Source organism: Lissotriton vulgaris, chromosome 10 (genome assembly GCF_964263255.1).
Source record: "Lissotriton vulgaris chromosome 10, aLisVul1.2, whole genome shotgun sequence".
In the NCBI taxonomy this organism is placed as follows: domain Eukaryota; kingdom Metazoa; phylum Chordata; class Amphibia; order Caudata; family Salamandridae; genus Lissotriton; species Lissotriton vulgaris.
The window spans coordinates 454,287,415-454,306,572 of NC_141698.1; the positions used below are offsets into that span (position 1 = coordinate 454,287,415).

At 42.4% G+C, this 19,158-nt stretch overlaps 1 protein-coding gene across 1 annotated transcript in view; it reads right to left on the reverse strand.

Annotated features, from left to right (window-relative positions):
* Positions 1-19,158, reverse strand: part of RHOT2 (ras homolog family member T2) — a 410,048-nt gene that overhangs the window by 99,400 nt on the left and 291,490 nt on the right. Inside the window, exon 16 of the mRNA XM_086941319.1 lies at positions 2,697-2,777. Coding sequence (XP_086797445.1) covers positions 2,697-2,777 — 81 coding nt within the window. The remainder of the gene's footprint in view (positions 1-2,696; positions 2,778-19,158) is intronic.

Here is a 19,158-nt window from a genome sequence, read left to right on the forward strand (position 1 = left end):
TGCCAAAAGATGGCATGCATCGCCTTGTAGAACATATGAAGCTATGCGGGAGTCGCTCCAGGTCCCGGAAAAGGAGGGAAACGCAGAGTCGGCTCTTCGGGCTCCGCACACTGAGCAGCGGGAGGTTCATCACCCGCATTCCTCGTCGGGTCGGCCGACCAACGAGGAGAAGTCGGAGAGCGATGATGCTTCTTCGACTTCTTCTTATGCTTCAACTTTCCTGACCCTGAGTGTGAAGACTTCGAAGACTTGGACGAATGGTGGTGGCTCTGCGACAGGTCCCTCGTCATCCCTTGCGACCTTGAACGGTGCGGAGCTGACTGCCAATGCTCAAGCAGCTTTCGGGACCGCTACCGCAAAGACTTCAGCGCCATCGACCAGCAGTCGAAGCATGACTTGGGGTCGTGGTCGTGCTCCAGGCAAAAGAGGCACACGCGGTGCGGTTCCGTCACCGACATCATTTGATCACAGGAACCGCATGGCTTGAAGCCGGGCATCCCTGGTGCACCAGGAGTCAAAGACTCGAAAAAGAAGTCTATTCAATTTAGATTCTGAACACTTCTAATATTACAAAGTTAACTTCAAATCCTGACAGTGTCAAGCTGCTAAATTGGTGTAGCTGCAGCTATAGAGATTTTGGGTCTTCTTCAGTCAGTAGAATATCATCGCGAAGAGATGTATCTTATGTGGGTATCGTCCGAACATCATCCCTTTCACTGTCACATTAGTTGGGCTATGGGCTTGATGGAAAAACGAATAGGAGTGAGTATAAAGAGCTTCCCTTTCTTGTTCCATGCAATAGTTTAAAAAACCTTTCTTGCACCATTTACCCGTATCTGTGTCCTTGGTTATTAAGAACTGGCCTGGATGTATCTTTGTACATACGGACCTATTGCTACTTTGTCCAGAACCTGCAGGCGGAAAGGCCATTCTACACAATGAAATGTCTATACCACATCAATCACTAAGATAGTTATTAGAATAGATCTTCTGTTAGCCTATTCTGTTTTACCCAATAACCTACATATGCTATCAAAAGTTTGTCAATTACAGATAACCTTGTTTTTCCCGAATCTATCAACAGTGGCGGGTGACCCAAATCTCTGAGGTTTCTTAATAGTCTAATGCAGGGAATTGAAGTAGCATACTGAGTTGCCCCTTAACCATTATTGGGTTCATCTAGGTGACCCATTAGTAGACCTGGGTTCTTTGTGGTCCAACATATACAACGTGGCAATTGGAATGCATTTGCCTTGACCCCCACCCTTGAAAAAGCAAATCAAGCACCCAGTAGGGTTTACAATCTGGTGCTTCATGCAGGCGCATAATAATGAGTCCATGAAGGTTTCTTAGCCTGATTTGGACTCCTCAAGGTTCGCGGCTGAATGAAGACCCTAACTCCTATCCTATTACAACAATAATCAATAACTTAATAGGGATGTTCCTATGCAAACCATCCCTCAATCCACATACTGCACAGTTGACTATCGACTGACTAAATTAATTCCACTTTGGAAACAGGCCGCATCCATGAACTTGGGGATCGTGGAAGTGGTTACTGCCACACTGCTATCACCCCACCACCCCTGACATCGCCATGCTTCATCACTTTTTTCTTTGTTTAAGTATTAAACGTTATTCAGTAGTGTCTCTTTCTCACGGATCAAACCAATGAATTACTGACTAATATGAAAATTCTTATGTTGCGAGCTGGGGTGGATAATCATGTCAGTGGTGCTAAAGTCAGTGTAGAAATCCAACTTGTATAAATATCAATATGTGAAGAAGCTGTATTTGTTCTCAAGGAAAAGTGCAGTTAGATGCATTTTTAGGATTGTCAGACAAACAGTTGAATCTCTGTGATAAAGGAAATACACCCATTACAAAATAATGGGGCAAACCAAAATATGTCAAAGGACCAGGGTACAACATGGTAAAGACAAAAGACGGTCCTGACGTCCCTTATTTGCAGGACCCAAACAAAGCAAAACCGTAAAAGTCTTTGACTTTTCAAATCAATTAGCTAAGTCACTGAGACACGTTTTCATATAATTTGATATACATGAGAGAAACATTCTCTTACCAATACACCAGAGAGAGAGACACACAACTACTGTATTTTGGAGATAAGATTTCATTTATATTCTCTATTTTTTAATTTCTCTTTTTTTGAAGATATTACAAAGTAAATAAAACATACAAATGTCAAGAGTATACTCTTGACATTTGTGTTTTATTTATTTTGTAATATCTTTTAAAAAAGAGAATTAAAAAAAAGATCATGTATATCAAATTATGTGAAAACCTGTCTCAGTGACAGCGAATTTATTTGAAAACTAATAGTCTTTTACGGTTAGCTTTGTTTTGCTCCTCCAAATAACTGATTGTTAGATTAACTGGGCTTCTGCAAAAAGTAGACCTAAAAAAATGGGCGATTGGCAGGTTCTCTAAAGTAACATCAATCATAATACTTTGCAATTTTTGGGTTGGTTTTTAGAAACCTGCGTAAGTTTCATTTATCGACATGATTGTGAGGGCTCCTTAATTATAATAATTAAATCAATAGTTAGTGCGAATTCCTGCTTATCAAACCTGTTTCCGAAGCGAAGGATAATAAATCAGTAAGACATTTAGCTGTTTTCCAATTATTTTTGCTCTCCAATTGATCTCAATGCGTAGCCAGTCATGAAACTTACTATCAAGTACTTATCCTGACCACCGACTTGCACAGTGTTGACAGCGTATAAGGACAGCTGGTCAGTGGGGCTCCACTGGGCCTATGATCAGATAGGAAAGAAGAAATAGTTAAAGAGATGAGATAGACTAAGAGGGATGTCCCAAGAGTCAGGCACAAGAAAAAACATCAGCATCACAATCATGTCTACTAGTTTACAGCCGTCATATGCAGTACCTACAGTCTTACGAATGTATACACTCTAAGATAGTCTTTAAACATTGAGTGGAAGGTACAGTCACAGAATGCTCACATTTTTAAACACTCACCAAATGGCTCTATAGGCCCCCTTTTTAATGTTCATGTACTAGCTAAGCATGTCACAGTTCATATACTCAGTCATGGATAAACATGGAGTAATTCTTTTCTATGTATTTGCCTAGATAAAATATGAACAGCATATATAGGCAAACAACACATACAATACAGCCTTATAGCCCACCATACCCGACTATACCATCCATTGCTGCTCCAGCATCATAGGCCCAGGTCGAAGGTGAGGCCCTAAAAAATGTAAATGTGTAAATGTAAATGTGTGGGTGTACTTGTAAAGCGCACTGCGACTCCATGGAGTATCCTGGCGCTGAAGACCGCTGGGGAACCCGTCCTGGTTTTCCCTGTGAGATGGTCCCTTTCTGGGTATCCCCAAGGTGAAACCAGGCATCCCCGGCGTCTGTGGGGGGCCGTTGTAGAGATGAGGCAAGCTTAATGCCCAGAGTTGCCGAGTGCGTTCCCTAGTTAGAGTAGGCACCGAGGCAAGAATTGTCGAGTCCGTTTTGACCCTGGTCCACGACTCTGCCGCGTCGGGAATTGAACCCTGGTCCCGGGCCGTTCTCTGCTTACGGGTCTGCCGCCTCTAACCAGTGAGCCACACCACTCCACAAAAAGGGAGAAGGCCTTTGGCTGGTATATCCAGCCATGGGTGTCTATAAAGCTTTTAGAATATTCCACCCCACGAGGGTAGAATGTTCTAATTGAAAACAAAAGCTTCCTGGCAGATTACAACCCCTTGAGCCACCAAGACTTCAGAGCCTTTCACAGCTTCTGCTGAGTGTGCCTAGTTGTTACAAGCACACACAGCAAATACTGTGAAAGTGAGCAACAGTCAACCACTTTCTCCTTGGTTCCAGCTAAACTGTCATCATTTGGCAGAGCTGAGGGAGACAGGAGTGGAGCTGAATTACCCCCTCCCTCCTTCGGAGGCTCCAGCAACACTGAGCAATGAGAGGAGCGGGGTAGGGGGGGGCTCGCTGTGTCCTCTGCTGCACCGGCTCTGCCTCTTGCTTTCCCCCGCCTAATCCACAAATTCTGGAGAGGCAAGGGAAAGAGAGATGTCAAGGATGTTGATTAGGATACTGTAATGCTGAGAGCAGTGGGCCTGTACCAGCTTTTATAGGCCACTGGTTCTCCATTGTCTTCACTGGAGCTCTTAACATTCCAGTGTTTTAATACAGCCTTAAAGCCCACTGTCATGAGCTATACCTGTTGTTAAAAGCCCCAACCCAAGTTATAGGCCCAAACCACTGGCTTTCAACAGCCTGTACATCCCGAGACATAACGATATAAGGCTATTAGAACATTCCACCCACTGAGTGTAGGGTGTTCTAAATTAAAAAGGGAGAAACAGAAAGACAAATGTATGAGTTTTGGCGGATAAGGCGTTTACCAGCCATTATTAGTCAAGTCACTACAATATCTTCAATAGAGCTCCCAAAATCCAAATGTTCTAATAATGCTGTTGCACCATGAATCCCACATGCTTGATCCTTCACCCAACCCACATATACTGATTCATGCAATGTTAATGTATACCAAAAAGCAAAACCCAAAAATGTTCTGGCAACATATCTCAGTATATAGTGATTAGTGCAAACAAAAGGTAAGCAATTGCGTAGATTAGAAAGGTTATCTGGAATCGCACAACAAATTAACACATTATACTACCCAAACACGCATCTCCACATGGGAAAGCCCAGCATCCCCAAAAATTATAAGCGTACCGTGGGGGTATTCAAGATCACTCTAGATATAGAGATCCCTTTGCTCTATGCCCATTCCGAACGGAGAATTTCCGTACTTACCCAGGCTATGTAAGGGAGTGCTGCACATATACGGGATGTTATGCAAGTGGGCTGATCATGGGATGAAAGTATGAGGTGTGTGTGTGTTTTCTTACCAGCTGTAGAGTAAGCAAAGCATTTAATGTTGGGAGCTCATGTATCTGAATCGAAGCTGTGAGAAGCCAGAAATCAGAAGATTGAAAACAGTAGGGGAAATATTGGACATGGTGAGATCTGTGATAAGAATCTCCAGCATAAAGATTCTCCCTCTTGGCTTCTTTTATAGACAACTAAGTTTGTCAGATATGGGGGACAAAAAAACCAGCACCATTCACTCAATGACCTGTGAAAACATCCTGACCTGTTTTTTTTTTTTTTTTTAAGGAAATAGATTCATGGCGCTTGCCTATCTAGACCAAAATGATTGACTCTTCACAAGGACCTGCCATCTGAATGTTAACACATCCACTCAAATCATTACTTTAGAGGCGAGAAATGGTCTGCAGGTGTGGGTGTCCAACCCCTCTCTAATTAAAACTATGGCCTGTATTGATACAGTGGACGAAAATTCTGCTCCGTACTGGAATTCTTGCAAGGCATCTACTGCTCTCATTTTGCCAGGAAAAGATACAGGTTCAGGAGGGGTCTCTTCCCTTCCATTTCAATTGTTTATTTGCATTATTTCAAACTGCTGTGGCATTATTGGACTGCAGACCAATGGAGGGTGCTACTTTTATCAAAGTAACATTTGTACTCTAGGTGGGGGATTTCAGTCTAAAACTTTGAACCCGGGTGATGTTAAACTATGTGGTTTCTCACATGAAGATGAGGGTTGGATAGAAACCATTTTAGACATACTGGGCGATACTTTAAACGTCCTCATTTCTAAGTAAGATCTCCAAGTTCTTTTAGAAACCCTGGCAAATGCTGATGAAAATATTCCTACTTATACGGTGAGCACCCAGGGGACAATGATATACTTTATAATTATCTCAGGCTAGGTCATGTCCTTAAATATAGATCACAAAATAAGCTCAAATTGCTTGTGATCACAATACTGTGTGTGTTACTCTCAATCTAAATATAAATAAGAAACCTTGCGGGAAAGGCAAAACCAGATGTTTACTAAATATTGGTGCCTGACGATAAAATAGGAACATATTGACCCGGTAAACCATACACACAAAATAGTCAGGGAGATTATGGAGGCCATAAATGCTTGTTTGTTAGAGGAGTCCCTGCATCACGTGGTACTTGAAGATTTTAATAACTTATGCACAGCAATTAGCGAAAAGCTTGACAGTCAGCAAACCATCAAAAGATGCTTCCCTGCATCTTTGGTTCAACAAAGCATGCTCTGCGGCCCATAAATGCCTAGAAAAGATCTTAAATAGCATCCTGAAGTGCCCTCTGGAGTTGAAAGGTGCCCATCATCTATATAAGGTAACAGAGCTTGGGAGGATTTGTCAGGAGCTGCCACCCATTATAACAGGACAACATTTTGGGAAATAATAAACCACCCTTTCTTTTCTGATCACAATAACCCTAAAGTGGAAGCCCTGATCGCCGAAGCAAATTGGGTCACTCACTTCACAGGTATCTTCATGTATCATGGGACATCCAAGTCATAGTCTATTAAATCCAGAGAACCCCTGACTATGGAGTCAACTCCTGTGCCACTATTGACCCCCATAACTTGGAAGGGGTAAAAAAAGGCTCTAACAATGTCAGCACCAGGGAAAGTCTCTGGCCCGGACGGGGGTTTCTGTAGACTTATTTAAAACAGACACCAATTTGTGGGCCCCAATTTGAACAAGCATTTGCAATGCAATAGGTCTCGCATTTACGCAAGTTTGACGTATTGGCATTGTAAATGACAATGGCTTTTATTTATGTATCAAAAACCAAAACATAAATAAAAGGCAATGTCATTTACAATAAAAATAGCTCAAACTCACGCAAATGCGGGACCTGTTGCATTGCAAATGCTTGTTTATTCAGTAGCCTCCTCTGCTCCTACAATTCTCCAAGCCTTACTTTGTTCTGCTCTGGCTTCTGCATTTTTCAGGGGCAGTGTTTCTCTTCATCAAATCAGGGCCCTGCTACTGACTTGCAGGCATGTAGGGTGTGAGGAAATAGTGCTTTGCTAGACAACTGAGGGTCGTAGTTTCAACTGTCAACGAAAACCCTAGAATTCCCTCTCATCAAAAGTCTGGAACTGTGCATGTATGATGGGATGCTCAGACCATCATACAAGTGTAGAATGTACTGTGATTTGGCAGTCATGTTTGGGATCTGGAGCTGTACAGCACGGTCTGCTCTGGTATGAACCAGGTAGAGCTGCCCACCTCCAGACACTCAGTGCAATAGACCTAATTTCAGCATCCTGCTCAGACTTGGACAATCGCAGTGCAGCACCCAATACAAAATCATGTTCAGCCACTGGTGCAGCAAATAACTGTGGCCCTATTCGCCGTGCCATCAGCGTAGAACATACTATATGCATTACAACTGTATCCCCATGCTGAGGGGCTGAACGTGATCTATTCGACAATAAGAATTAGTGAATTCTTTAGCCTGCAATTCAGAAGAATCCTTCATATAAACCCTTGCTTATGTTCCCCCTCGAATCATATCCTGGAGATGATTCAATCATTAATTCAAGGTTGGAAAGCCATCGATATAACAGACAATAGTACCTGGAAAACTCTTTGTCTATACCAGGCTGCTGAATGCTCAACAATGATTTTGTCTTACACTGGTCTCTTACCTTACTTTGTATTTGCACTGTGTGAGCATATGGGCACTATGCACTTTTCTTTACAAATTGTTGTTAAAATATTGTGATTCAACGTTATTTCAATAAAAGCAAAATATTTCCGTTTATTTTACACAGAGGTCTCTCTGTGGCATTATGTTTTTCAGTGAACAAAAACATATATTGTTTGATTATAATGTACATTTATAAGTGTGTATATGCAAGCATATTACAACACACTGTTGTTGTTTATAGAACATTTTGGATGGGGCTCTGTCCAAACACCCTTGATGGTGTGTGGGACACCACTTAAGATCGCATTATGCAAAGGAAGCCGCTATAATATGAAGTCCACTCTTATGCCAAGGACTGCCACGAATAGGATTGTAATCGCCATTATTATGTCAAAGACACCGACTAAGTGCCAGGGTCACCATTTTGTCTTGGGTAGCTACCACCTTGCCCAGGGTAGAACCATTATGAGAACGAGCAATAAATAGCAAAAGCCAATGGACCTTCCCTATAAGACCTATTGGCTTTGCAAATTTTTTTAAGCCATGTTGCACAGCGTCGTGGCTGCTGTGCAGTATAACAATTTAAAATTTTAAAAACTGTGATGACGCGGCCATCGCGTCACTTTCTAGGCGTGCATGAATTCAACGCAAATGCATATGAAATTACATCGGTATTTTTTTCTTTTTATTTACTGATCCGAGATGGATCAGTAAATAAACAACACAGAGAAACAACACAGCAGACAGGGGGAGAAACTACACAGCAGACAGGGGGAGAAACATCACAGTAGACAGGGGGAGACGCAACACAGCAGACGGGGGAGAAACAAGAGAGCAGGTGGGGCAGAAGCAACACAAGTGAAAGAGAGCAACGTGAACAGCGGGGCTGAGAAGCAAAAGAGAGCAACACAAGTGCAGGTGGGTGAGAGAAGTACATGGGCGAGAGACAGAAACGTGAAGAGGCGGAGAAATACACAAAGGGAGAGAGCTGGAAAACTCATGTAGTCTCATTGAGTGCTTAAAACAAAAGAAAAAAGTAGTTTTTTAAAAGCAAGCAGAGCAAGCACCCCCGCCAGCCATTTAAAAAGATGGTAAAGAGACTATAGTCTATGGGAGGGTCAAACATTAGACTGACAAGTTGGGAGTTAAGTCTGAAGCAGGCAAATAAGATGGACAGTAAAGCTAACCAATGGTAAGCAATGGACAGGCGCAAGTCCCTCCTTGTTCTTGGTAAGCCCACAATATGCATTTTGCAACTAGACATCTCGTGCTAATAGGTAGGAAATGCAGCCAATGTGTCGCGAGTATCCACTAAATGTAGAGCCCCCCATTATGTCAGGGATGGTGACAACGACACCACGAATAGCTACCATTATGCTTGAGATGCTCATCATTAGGCTTGCAATTATCATTACAATGAAAGGCTGCACACAGTTGGCCATAACTGAATAGGGCAGACATGGCCACCACTATATCTGGGATGAATGTAACTTTTATAAAGATAGCCATTGTTATGCTTAGAAAGGTGAAAATATATCAAGGGTGTCGACCATATGCTGGGATTGACCACTGCAGGCAAAAATGATGCCATGGATAACTACCACTACGCCTTTGTGGGCCATCACAGTGCCATTGACGGCTACATTAATGCTCACAATATTGTAGGGAAACATTTATATGAGTGGGCACTAAAGTGTCATGGTAAGCAACGATATGCCAATGATGCTAACAATATCGCTTGGCCATCAACATGGCAGTGATTGCCATCATAAGGCTAAGAAAGTCCATAATATGCATCCTTCGGTCTGTGGTGGCCATCATAATGCCACGGAGAATCACAATAAACTACCATCAATATTATTCCACAGGCAACCCACCACAGACAACCATACATGCATACACTCTAACAAACACAGACACACTGATGAGTACATGGTCAAACCCACTCATACATGCATCCACATTGTACTAGGGTCCTTTGTACCCTCAGAGTCTAGCGAACACACGACCACCTGCACCCAGGCAGGAAGTGAATTGGTTGAGGCCAGCTGGAGAACAGGCAAGGGCACAGCAGGCACGAAAACAAATGGCGGTCATGCAAGCTGGTCATTGCAACCATGTTGAGGCTTCCTTTTTTCAGACAACTAGAAAAGGAGGCAATAACCTGGGGACTCAACTGAGCTTCGGCCTGAACCCCGGACAGTCTCTCCTACACACACACACACTTGGCCCACTACCTCATGAATGTGGTTGTGTGGGAAAATATAAAGCTCCCATCTCTTACACATGGAGTGTGAGCTATTTTACCACACTCCACAGAAGTGGGAGAGCAGCAGAGCTCTCTGTTGAGGTCTTCTCCCTTCTGTTGTGGTGATGTTGTTTCTGTGGAGTGGCCTCTACATGCGTGGACAGAGGTTGCATGTGGGTAATTGGGCTGGAGCGCAATTTGGTGTGTGTGCTATGAAGAGAATTGTGTGAGGGCAAGAGGTTTGTGTGTGTTGTCTTTGCATGGTGTGGTAATTAATACATTTGTGCAATTCAAACCACAGGCCCAATTAACTCACAGCACTTAAAACCTGAAGTAGCAACTTATTCTTGTAGTTGGATGTTTGCTGTGCTAATGACAAGAGTCAAGAAAAACATTACATTATACGTTTGTTGATACAAGGCCACATGGATGACAACACACATTTAATGATAAAGAAATTAGATGCAGCCACAATGGGGCACACACAATTGTACAGCGGGTGCCTCAATAGTGTGCTGCTGCTGAAGAGAGAAAAAAATGTCAATGGCAGTGGGCCTGATCCGGAAGTACTATAATATTTCACTAAATAACAGCCCACACAACACAAAGACTAAAGAGTCAACGAATCTCTAAAGACAAGACAGGGATAACAGATAAATGGACTACGACTGCATAGAACTTGCCAATTCTGTCAACTTGACCTTGCATACAATCAAGAACTTGGGGCATGAAACTAACTCAGAAATGCTCCTATGATCACACCTAACTCCTAGTAATCTAATCTATTGCAAAGAAACTGAAGTAAATACATGGAAGCACGAGACTAATCCAAATATTCAACAATAATAAATATGCTAAGGATTAACCACTAACCTTGGATCAGAGAGTAGCGCATTAATGCACTCCAGCAGGCGCTAGCTCCCATTTACAAGACGCAGTTTTGGAGCTACTGACCGATGACCATAAAAAGGCTAAGGCCAGCTGCTGGCAAAAGGCTTTTTGCAAAGCTTTATTATAGCAAACAATGGCTGCTTAATGTAAAAAATGGACATAGGTTGCAGAATCCCGGCACCAGTTAAATAGATATGATTTGGGGAAAGGGTGCTTCCAAGGGCCCCCCAGACTGAAAGCAGGCTAAAGATGAAAAGTGAAGACAATCTTTAGGACATAACTAGGCCAACTTGAGTATACGAAGGAAACCTTGCGTACAGGATAGCTTTCCTTTGAATGCAGCTTGATGCTTGTTTTACCCTGGGAAGTGGAATGGCAATGCTAACAAAACGTCGTTCCTGGGCTTCGATGCCAGACGCAGTTTTCAGTTACAACATTTTGAAAAGATTCTGCGGAACGTCCCTTGTGTCTTCTCTCTTAAGGAACCTGTGTATTTTAAAGAACTGAAAGCCCTTCTGTTAGTGTGCTAAAATAGCTAGACAATACACACAACAAAACACTTAAACAATTTGCCTTTCATCACATACTATGCCACATCTTTTGTATTTCCGTGCTACATATGTTCTCACCACCACTTTAGGGTGCTTTTATTACAGATCTGAAGTTGTGTGACACCAGGTGCCAGCACCTGATTGTCTGCATAGCCGCTGTCACTCTCTGATATGTTTGACACCCACAGGCAGTCTCGGCTCTTTGGCCAACGGAACTCGGAAATTGAAGCTAATAAAAGCCAAACTACAAGTCGCTGCGTGCCAAGTGTTCTCGCATAAGCTTGACTCGGATGACCTGCGGTCCTTTGACAGCCGGGTAACTCTACTTGAATTACAACTTTTACAGCTTTAAATCAGGAGCAACTCTACCTGAATTACAACTTTTACTGCTTTAAATCAAGAATGTAAATAAAAACTGGCTTGTCGAGTTGCGTCAACAGGAGGTGCCACCTCAGAGGACAGGGAGGGGTTCAAGAGCCACTGTCTGTCCCCTCGGGCTGCCTGTACGGTGCGCTGTCACAGAACCTGTCCGCGAGGTGGGTGTTGTCGCTCTCTTACCCAGGATCTTCCCGTTCGGCGCAACCACCTTCCTGCTCTCCTCCTGCAGGATTAGCTCCTCGGACTGGCTCGGCTTGGGCTGCCTCCGGATGCACTGCATCCTGCTGGGGTCTGGTATCCCGAGGAGCCCGGGCCGCTGCCTGCCCCTCACCGGTGTTGACTTGCATGTGACTGGAAAAGTGTCGGTCCCTGTCCCGGAGACATGGGAGGGAAAGGGGGCAGGGCTATGGAGAAAAGTGGGAGGGGCTGAGAAGAGGAGGAGAGGAGGCAGGAAAAGGGGGTGGAACCGAGTGGACTCCAGCGGGAAGGGCAAGGTGGGAGCTTAAGCTGTGTAGGGAAGGAGGCACGCACGTGAGGCTGGTGGGTGGTGCAATGTTGTAGGGGAGGGCAGGAAGCAAGGAGGGGGCAGAAAGCAGGAAGAAGAGGAGGTAGGGGGAATGTAGGTATAATAAAAGAGAGGCGATTGGAAGATAGGAGGCAGAGAAGGAACAGGGAAGATCGAAACCTAAGACATAAAATGTAAAATGACCTATAACTTAGTGTCACTGTAAATGTAGGCGCCCCAAAGTTTTTAGGACATGTGGGCCTGATTGATACGCAGCCCCCGAATCCCCAGTCGAACCCCAAAATGCAAAATCAACAAGCAATAGCAGTGCAGCACGAAAGTGAAAGGAAACCAGTGGTGCGCGCACCACAGAGGAGCGGGGGGCGAGGGAGCGCGGCAGCAGCAGTGAGGTGAACGCGCGCTGCTGCATGTGCTAGCCACGGACGGGAATGGATCGAGCAAAGGCGGGACATGCGCCCGCCTTTGCCCAATTGCATGCACACAATACACGCGAAACCCAATGGCTGTCAGCAAAAGCAAAACCACACGCACGAGCATGTGTTTAGCTTTCAAAACCCCCTACATAAGGTCTTGCGCTGCGAGAGCAGTGCTGCGCAGAGCAACGCTAAGTGCGAGCCCTAAAAAGGGGATACATCTTCCCTTACCTGCTATAGGCCAATCTCCTTAATAGATGCCACTGCTAAAACCTTGAGGGGGTAATTCTGGCGCATTTAGAATCATAGGCAAGTCAGAGCAAGATTTTAACCCCTGTACAATATGGGTGTCGGACCGGTATTGGGAGTAGTGAATAAGTACTCAACCTGCACCTTATTATTAACAAGTACGTTAAGGCCAAAAAAAGGAGAATCTATATGGCCTTTATTGATCTTTCATGTGCATTTGACTTGGTCAATAGGGAAAACTTTGGGCAATGATGCAGAACATGGGCTTTGAATTGGACCTCATCACCCAGATAAAGTGTCTATATTTTGATTTAAAAATTGCAATGCGCTTCTGCCTCTACTGGAAACTAACCCAATAAATCGAATCACAGAGGGGTCAGACAGATGCATTTTAGCCCTGTTCTTACTCCTGATTTATATAAATGGCAAAAAAGAACATCTATTTAAAGAGGGGGTGGACGTACCAAGGGTAGGCGACTTTTCATTAACCATTTTCGTATACACAGATGATGCATTTCTGCTTGCCTGTACGCCCAAAAGCCATCAGAAACTGTGTGACAAATTTACTCAGTTCATGGAGGGACAGGATCTCAAAATAAATCAGTCTAATCCTACATAATTACATGTGAACCTTCATAAAAGAAATCAAGGTTTCTTAGCATGGGAGGGAACACGCTCAGTAAGGCCAAAGTTTTTAATTAACTGAGGATTACTTTTAGTTCTAATTTAAGCTGGAAGGTACATATTCAAATGAAAACCCAACAAATTAGAAGAAATACTGTAGCCTTTCCATTTTTTGCGAATTTTAAAGCAGAAACCACTGCCAGAGATGATTACTTCATTTAAAACAAAATGCATCTCAGCAGCCATTTATGTGGCAGGAATATGCGAGAATTGTAATTGAGACACTCTCCAGCGAATTGAAAACTGTTTTGTGCATACACTGCTGGTCGCCGCAAAAAATTAAGCCACTTTGAAGAAGTGGACCTATCATTTTTAGAGGATCAAATAAAACTGGTACCACTCTTGCTCTGGTTAAAATGTTGGCAAAATCCTGAGATGAGTTTGACAAAACAGCGTATATTTATTCATAACACGTCTAACATTCCTTGGCTGGTATCTGTTAAAACATGCTTTGCTAAATTAGGCCTCCTGGAAATTTTCTCTGTACCATCTCTTGTTAACAGCCTTGCAAAAGACACAGTGAAGGTGCGTTTTCTGTAATTGTGTGTTCACAAAAGATTTTGTAAGATGTTGAATATGAAGACGGTGGAAGCTTATATCCAGATTGCTACATTTAAAAGTCTTGAACCATACTTGTGTGGGACTGAAACCCCTTTTAATCATTTGGTTCTACGTCTTTTTTACTCATTATTATACATCCTAAAGTGGCCTTTCCCAGTCAATGTAGCTGGAGCCTTGACCTGCCACCATGACACTGTAATCATGTAACAAGACAATGCACATTGCACTTTATCCTCTTTTTTTCCCTGTATGCAAGCCCTAGATGGGCTTTTTTAAAAAACCTTTACTGTGCCAAGTTGGTTTTAAAAATGTTTTGCCCGCAAAGGAATTTTTACAAAAGCTACCCATGGTTGAAATATGTATTGGAATTTTTAATTTTACTAGGGACGCCATGAAAATAAGAAACCGTTATGAACAGCTAAACCTTTAAAACGGATGCTTTTAGTTTCAATCGTCGGACTCTATAGCTTAGTTGTTTAAGCTTTTAACCCTTTCGATGCTGATGACGAGCTCAGCTCGTCATCACCCACGGGTGTCGTGTGCTGATGACGAGCTGAGCTCGTCATGGTGCCACTAAAATGGCATTTTCCAGCACAGGGGGGGGGAAACGCCCAGCAGCCATGTGGTTAATGAGATGCAGTTTTAAATTATTTTGACATTTCATTTGTATGTGTTTTAGGTTGGCACGTCATTTATCAATGTATACTTTTATGACATTTTTAAGTGCTGAATAAAGATTTTGAACTAACAGTAGTAGATTGGGTCAGGAGCATAGTGTGGGTTTGAAACATGTAGGAAGTAAGTATGGAATGTGAGGGGAGAGAGCAAGTGCCTGTGTGCGTATATATATGGAAAATGCTACTTACCCAGTAGGCATTTGTTCTTGGCCTATAGAGCTGTAGAGTCATATGCTTCAGCATAAATCACCATCTGGTGTTGGGCCCAGATGTTTGCAAATGATTATACGCTCACTTAAAACCATAATGGGTCCTGGCTAACGGCTGGTTTTCACTGGAGTGTTTACGACATATCTGCACTGGCTCATCACATCCTGATATGTGTAAACACTTTCCTTTGTCTGCTCCCAAGTCGAACGACCATTACTAAGGCTTGCGACTTCTGCCACCTTAATCTTGGTCTCTTGGGTAACGCGGTCTTGTCCCAGTGTGTGTTGTTGCTCAAGTGCAGCTCCTCCTTCACCCATACAGTGTGAACAATCAGCAAGTTGTTTGCACTTGACACAGCATCACTTGTCAGCACCATATGGTACAACGACTCCCATTTGCTATTTGTATTGAACGAGTCCTCCGTCTTATTCTTGGTTGAGTATCAACTGTTCACTAACGCTTCTCGTCTCCTCCGTCTTAAAGAAAGACACAGCACTCTTGGGGGAGAGTCTCAGATTTTATTAAGACTCTCTAACGCACCAGATGCATTTCGGCATTCGCCTTCCTCGGTCAGGAAGGCGAATGCCGAAACGCGTCTGGTGCGTTTGAGAGTCTTAATAAAATCTGAGACTCTCCCCCGTGAGTGCTGTGTCTTTCTTTAAGAGGGAGGAGACAAGAAGCGTTAAACTGGCGGGAGCACCCCCCGCATAAAAGCACCCGTGTAAGAGTGCATGAGAAGGTGCAGACTTAGCGACTATATATATATATATATATATATATATATATATATATATATAACCTACTGGCAGTCGCCAGTAGGTAGTTATAGTTAGGATCTACTTTCCATAGGAAATCCGCAACATTCTATTGGGAATAACTTTGGCGCCGGTGGACGAATCTTCGCGAATTACTCAAAGTTCGTGGCCCGCTCCGCTCCTTCCCTGAAAATTGGGGGGGATTCGTCAAGCGGGGGCCGAGATAAAAGGGGGGTCCCAAAACGTGTTTTCCCCTTGTTAATTTCCATAGGGCGGTCAAACTCACTTTTAGCCCGAACGGCTGAATGGATTTCCACCAAACTTGGCAAAATTGTAGGGACTGGTACCCCGATGTGCCTTTGCTATGTCAAGATATATGCTCCAGTGGTTTTTACGAAAATTAACTTTGAAAAAATATATATTGGGCTATATATATGTTAGAGCCCAAATGTAGCCCAATGTAGCCCAAAGATGGCCACCAGAGACAAAAAAACAAATGTAGCCCAAATATCAGCCAGATGTAGCCCAAAACTTTGCTATTAAAAAATCTATGAAATTCACTGAAAAAACCATAGGTTTCACACACGTTATAGTTAAGAATTCGCATTTAAAAAACCTTTGAAATTCACTGAAAAAAACCATAGGTTTCACACACGTTATAGTTAGGAATTAGCATTTAAAAAACCTTTTAAATTCACTGAAAAAACCATAGGTTTCACACTATTTATAGTTAGGAATTAGCATTTAAAAAACCTATTAAATTCACTGAAAAAACCATAGGTTTCACACCAGTTATAGTTAGCTGGAAATTTTACTGACATAAAACCATTGAAATTCCCACGTTATAGTTAGTTGGACTCACTATAACTTGCGCGCCTGCAATGCACTGCTGATGACGTCACATATTACATCACTCATGAGATGGTCAGTGACATCACTCATGACATCACTGATGACACCATACTTGTGACAGAGTGACAGACCTCCTTTCAGTGTAATGTAACCCTTGAAACACATATTCAAAAATAGAAACTAACATTTTCAAAAAAATAGAGATACCCATACCAGTTTCAACAACCAATTCAGTAATACCACCATCTATATACACATCCACTCATTCACCAACTGTTCTATATAGTCACTCATACATATATTCACTCATCATATGTAGTGAAACACCTATACATCCTGTTACACACCGACAGTCATCCTAAAGTTACTCACACACATAATCACACATGCAAATAAACTATTGATCATCCATTTATTTGCATATACAACTATACACACACTACCACCTTACTTCTAAGGAAACTTACACATACTTACTCTCTTAAACAATCACTTATAGAAACACATACTTATTTAAACAGGAACTCTTACAATCTCTCACTCTCACATATACTCACTTATATACATCAATACTCACATATACTAGATTAAAACATATGTAGTTACTCATTAAGACACTAGTGAGACAGTCATTCACTCACTAACACACATATACACACTCATCCACCCATACAGTCCTGCACATATGCTGTCTTCAAAACACATACAAACAGTGAGTCAGTCATTGATGCATCTATGTGCTAAGTAATACCCCCACCAAACCATACAGACACTCATACTGATACTAAAAAATATAAAACAACAAAAAAGAATAAAAAAAACAGTGACACCATGCTTGTGACCGAGTGACAGACCTCCTTTCAGTGTAATGTAACCCTTGAAACACATATTCAAAAATAGAAACTAAAATATAAAACATATTGATTTTTCAGAAAGACACACATTCCCTGGATGGTGTCATCAGTGATGTCATGAGTGATGTCACTGACCATGTCATGAGTGATGTAATATGTGACGTCATCAGCAGTGCATTGCAGGCGCGCAAGTTATAGTGAGTCCAACTAACTATAACGTGGGAATTTCAATGGTTTTATGTCTGTAAAATTTCCAGCTAACTATAACTGGTGTGAAACCTATGGTTTTTTCAGTGAATATATATATATATATATATATATATATATGTTTGAGGCATATGAGCTGTAGATCATATGCTTTAGCATAGATCGCCATCTGGTGCTGGGTCCGGCTGTTTGCACTTTTTTGTTCGAAGAAGTCTTGTAGTCACGAGGTAGGTGACTTCTCCTTTCGGTAATAGTGGGCATTCAGCATCAACTCCATCCTTAGATTGTTTTGCCATACAGGGTGATGATGGAGTTAGTAAAGTAGTAAAGATAGATGTCCATGTAAACTGTATCTAAGTAAGATATCAGTGCAACAGATAAAGGTACCAGGGGAGGTGGATTGGTGCATACGACTCTACAGCTCTATATGCCAAAAACAGACGCATACTGGGTAAGTAGCATTTTCCGTTCGAGATATATGAGCTGTAGATCATATGCTTTAGCAAAGACTATAAAGCAGTTATTTCTGAAGCGGTGGCTAACCTGTAGCTGTTGCAGTGGTTTGAAATAGTGTTCTCAAAACTGTTTCGCCCACACTAGCTTGTTGTTTCGTCAACACATCCACACAATAATGCTTTAGGAATGTGTATGGTGTAGACAATTTTGCAGCTTTGCAGACGTCATCTATGGGAATGTTTCCTAGAAATGCCATAGAAGCCCCTAGTTTGCCTGTAGAGTGCGCACTAGGGGGAATTGTTAATGTGCGTTTAGCTTTAATGTAACATATTAGAATGCACTTAACTATCCACCTTCATATGCCTGATTTTGATATGGGATTGCTTTTATGTGGTGGAGCAAAAGCAACAAAAAAGTTGTTTGGTTTTCCTAAACGGTTTTGTTCTTTCTATGTAAAATAGTAATGCTCTCTTAACATGTGAAGGGCCCGTTCTGCCACTGAATCTGGTTGAGGAAAGAACACAGGCAGCTCAGCAGATTAGTTGATATGAAAGGCAGAGATTACTTTAGGTAAAAATTTGGGGTTAGTCCTAAAAACCACTTTGTTTTGGTGTATTTGCAAAAATTGTTCCTCTATGGTTAGTGCCTGCAGCTCACCAACTCTTCTTAGAGAAGTGATGGCTATAAGGAAGGCTACCTTCCAGGTGAGAAATTGTAATTCACATTTGAGCAATGGCTCAAAAGGTGGACCCATGAGTCTTGTAAGGACTATGTTGAGATTCCACAGTGGAGAAGGTGGAAGTCTGGGGGGAATGAGTCGTTTAAGCCCTTCCATAAAAGCTTTAATTGGAGGCACTCTTAAAAGAGACAAGTGCTGTCTATTATGCAGATATGTAGCTATTGCAGCAAGATGTAAGCGTATGGATGTGTACGCTAAATTGGAATGTTGAAGGAGTAATAACAAATGATGTTTTGAATTGAAGCATCTACTGGATCAATGTGATTGTTGTTACAGTAAACAATACACCTTGTCCACTTCGCTGCATAGCATGCTCTTGTGGTAGGGCGTCTAGCTTCTTT